Here is a 3100-nt window from a genome sequence, read left to right as displayed (position 1 = left end):
AGACCATAACATAAAATCACTGTTACCATTTTCTTGTTTAAGAATCTAGAGCTTTCACTTTATTAAAAATTTTTAGAAAAATAAAAAAAAGGGACAACCCAATTCACTATTATTCTGCTGTATGACCTTGCAAATTAGATAACGGCGTTAAGGAACCTTAACGGTTACCTTTTTGGTGCTTGGTTACCGCGTCGGTCTCTACCGAGCGATCAACTGACAAGAAGAGGGAAAAGATATGGGCAGGGATGGCGAAGGAGCGGTTGTGGGTCCTCACAAAACCGCGGCCTGTCTTCCCCTTTCCTTTTCACAATTTCGGCTTTTGTTTACCCCCCAGCCGTCCTCTCTACGACCCCCTCCCCTTTCCCTCCCCCTCCGCCCGACGAGTTCCGCGCCCCCATGGAGCGACGGGCACCGGCGGAGCCCAAGCGGAGCGGGATGGAGAAGGCCCGGAAGGACGCGGCGGCTGTGGGCGACGATGGCGACGAGGAGGAGGAGGAGGAGGTCGCGGCCGTGGAGGAGGAGGACAGGAAGAGGCGGCCCCCTCCTCCTTCCTCCGCCGGCCCGCGGGGATCGGGTGGCGGGGGAACATTCGCAGCCGTGCTGCCAGGCGGAGAAGTGCACCGCCGATCTGACGGAGGCCAAGCGGTACCACCGGCGACACAAGGTGTGCGAGGCCCACTCCAAGGCCCCCGTCGTCATCGTCGCCGGCCTCCGCCAAAGGTTCTGCAGCAATGCAGCAGGTCCTCTCTCTTCGGCGCTGCCTCTCGCCCGCCGGCCCTCTTTCCCCCTCGTTTCCTCTTCTAACTCTATCAATTTCATTGGCTGCCAACTTTTCTATCTAGCCATACATAAAACAAATACAAAAGAAACAGACGCATCACTGTGAACTATAATTGATCTTGAGGGGAATTTTAATGCACAGATGATTTCAATAGCTTTCATGATTGCTTTCCAAGTTGTCTTCTTCTTGTTTTCTTTTTTAAAAAAAATAAAAATAAAATCGTTTCCTGAAGGGCAGGATGGAAGATTGAGAAAAGGATGATCAGGAAGCAGGAAAGAGCGGTAATCTGGAGCTCTTAGATATTACTTGGTCCCCAAGTTTTCTCCTTTTGGCTGATGCTTAGCTGTTTGATTACGCTTCATGGAATTTTGATAGTTGAGTCTCATATATTGATGTTCTGTTAATCTTCATGGAAGATCAGCTCTGTTATCTTTCTTGTCTTTCCAACGGATGGAAGGCAATTGCTGCTGATTTTGTTTCTAATGGAAAACATTGCGATGCAACGGAGATAATCGTCTGTTTGATTTTGAGCCTACTATGTTGATTTCTTTCTTCTTCTACTGTTTGATCTAGCCAGGTAAGGTTAACTGTGACCGAAAGGTTAATGGTACAGAAACTAGAACAGGATTTAGGGTGTATATTTGGAGTATGTGAGGAGGAAGGGCGCACCTCTGGCAGGACTGATGGTTTCCCATTGTTACGAAATTTTACAGTTATTGCCTTGCTTTGTTCTGACAGTTTAGAAAATTTCTGTACTACTCTTTAATGTGGACCAATGTAACATGATTTTGATCCCATGGCCACTGCATCCTCTTGGAACGCTAGACATTTCCCTTTTTTTTTTTTTTCACTGTCAACAGATTTAAGATGGATATGTTGAAGATTTACTTTTTTTAAAAAAAAATCTTTGTTTGCAGGGAGTTACCATATGTATCGTGGAAAATGAAAATTGTCACAATTCCTGTTTCTAAAAGAACCCATATGTTGAGGGCAGTTGTTATTGAGTACTGACTGATGAACAGCTAAGCATCTTATCTATATTATTCTTCTGTAAAATATCTGAGCTGTGACTTACTATATTTTGTGTCTGCTAGAATCTTTTGTGGTATTCAGCGTATATTGCTTTTAAGTTGAGATGACCGGTCCTTATATATGGTGGTTATTTCTTTTTAAAGGAAAAGTAGTACATGTTTACCTAAAATAAATCCTACTGTTAGCTAGTTTATAAAAACTGCAGTAGTTGGCTCCTAGATATTTGTGATCGATTCTGTGGGCAGTTTCATAAAGTTTGTTGAATCGAATCTCTATATTTTTGTTGCTTATATCCATACTCGTGCAGCAGCTGGCTCACCTCCTGCTTTTCCAGTATTTTAAGGTTCTTTTTTTTTTGTTTCTTATGTAATATTTTTTGTGCTATTCTCATAACATGCTCTGTGCAGGTTCCATGAGCTATCAGAGTTTGATGACTCTAAGAGGAGCTGCCGTAGACGTCTGGCTGGCCACAATGAGCGGCGCAGAAAGAGTTCTTCTGAATCACAGGGAGAGGGCTCAAGCTAATGTAGGCAGGCCGATCCAGATGAGAGGATTCAGATAAGTCTCCCTGGAAATCCCACCTACAAGCGTTACCGGATCAGATAAGCTCTTGATTATTCCCATTCAAGCATGCTCTCTCTCTTCTGTCATGCAATGGCTTTCCTTCTGTACCAACTAATGCCAGATTTCTCTGCCAATCAATGTAGCAGAAATGTATTTGAGCAGTACTTCAAGCTTAGCAGCACTGCTTTAACCATATTGTGGTTGTGATACTTTAGTAATTGTAATTACATATGCAGTTAAGCTCTTTAAGGTGTGTGTTTTTCACTTCAAATGAACACCTGTGGCTTTATTTCATTTTCTGGTCAAGAATGTTCTAGTCTGTACCATACTTAAAGCCATGCATCATATATGTACTTTATATTGAGATCTTGGATGGATCTCAATTGACCATGTTAAAATCCTCAGTATGCTTGCAATGGACTTGACAAGTGTGGGTATAGAGTATGCAATTTGACTTTCTGCTTCATACATAGAAATGTAATAATTCGAGTAGCCTAAACTTGAAGAGAGATTGCCACTGCAATTGCTCGTATTTCATCCTGTCCTCTTTTTTTACTTGCAATCTATGTGTACGGTTTGTTAAGACAAATGCCCTCACTTTGAACTGGGAGGGCTAGAAGTATCTACTATATGCTAATTTAGAATCAGGACATCCAAGACATATCTTTCTCATATTGTGGCAGTTATCTAAGGGTTTGCTTTCAGACAATCCAGGTTCAGAGC

General features: G+C 42.8%; 1 protein-coding gene across 1 annotated transcript; it reads left to right on the top strand.

Annotated features, from left to right (window-relative positions):
• The first annotated feature begins 225 nt into the window (after positions 1 to 225).
• Positions 226 to 2826, top strand: LOC103697822 (squamosa promoter-binding protein 1). The gene is given in 4 exon segments (XM_017840754.3): positions 226 to 587; positions 589 to 725; positions 728 to 740; positions 2221 to 2826. Coding segments are annotated over 4 exon segments (459 nt in total). The 5' UTR covers positions 226 to 396; the 3' UTR covers positions 2339 to 2826.
• The last annotated feature ends 274 nt before the right edge of the window (positions 2827 to 3100 follow it).

Source organism: Phoenix dactylifera, chromosome 11 (genome assembly GCF_009389715.1).
Source record: "Phoenix dactylifera cultivar Barhee BC4 chromosome 11, palm_55x_up_171113_PBpolish2nd_filt_p, whole genome shotgun sequence".
NCBI classification, from domain to species: Eukaryota; Viridiplantae; Streptophyta; class Magnoliopsida; order Arecales; family Arecaceae; genus Phoenix; species Phoenix dactylifera.
The sequence above is the reverse complement of the archived record's forward strand: the minus strand, read 5'-3'. Positions and strand labels throughout refer to the sequence as shown.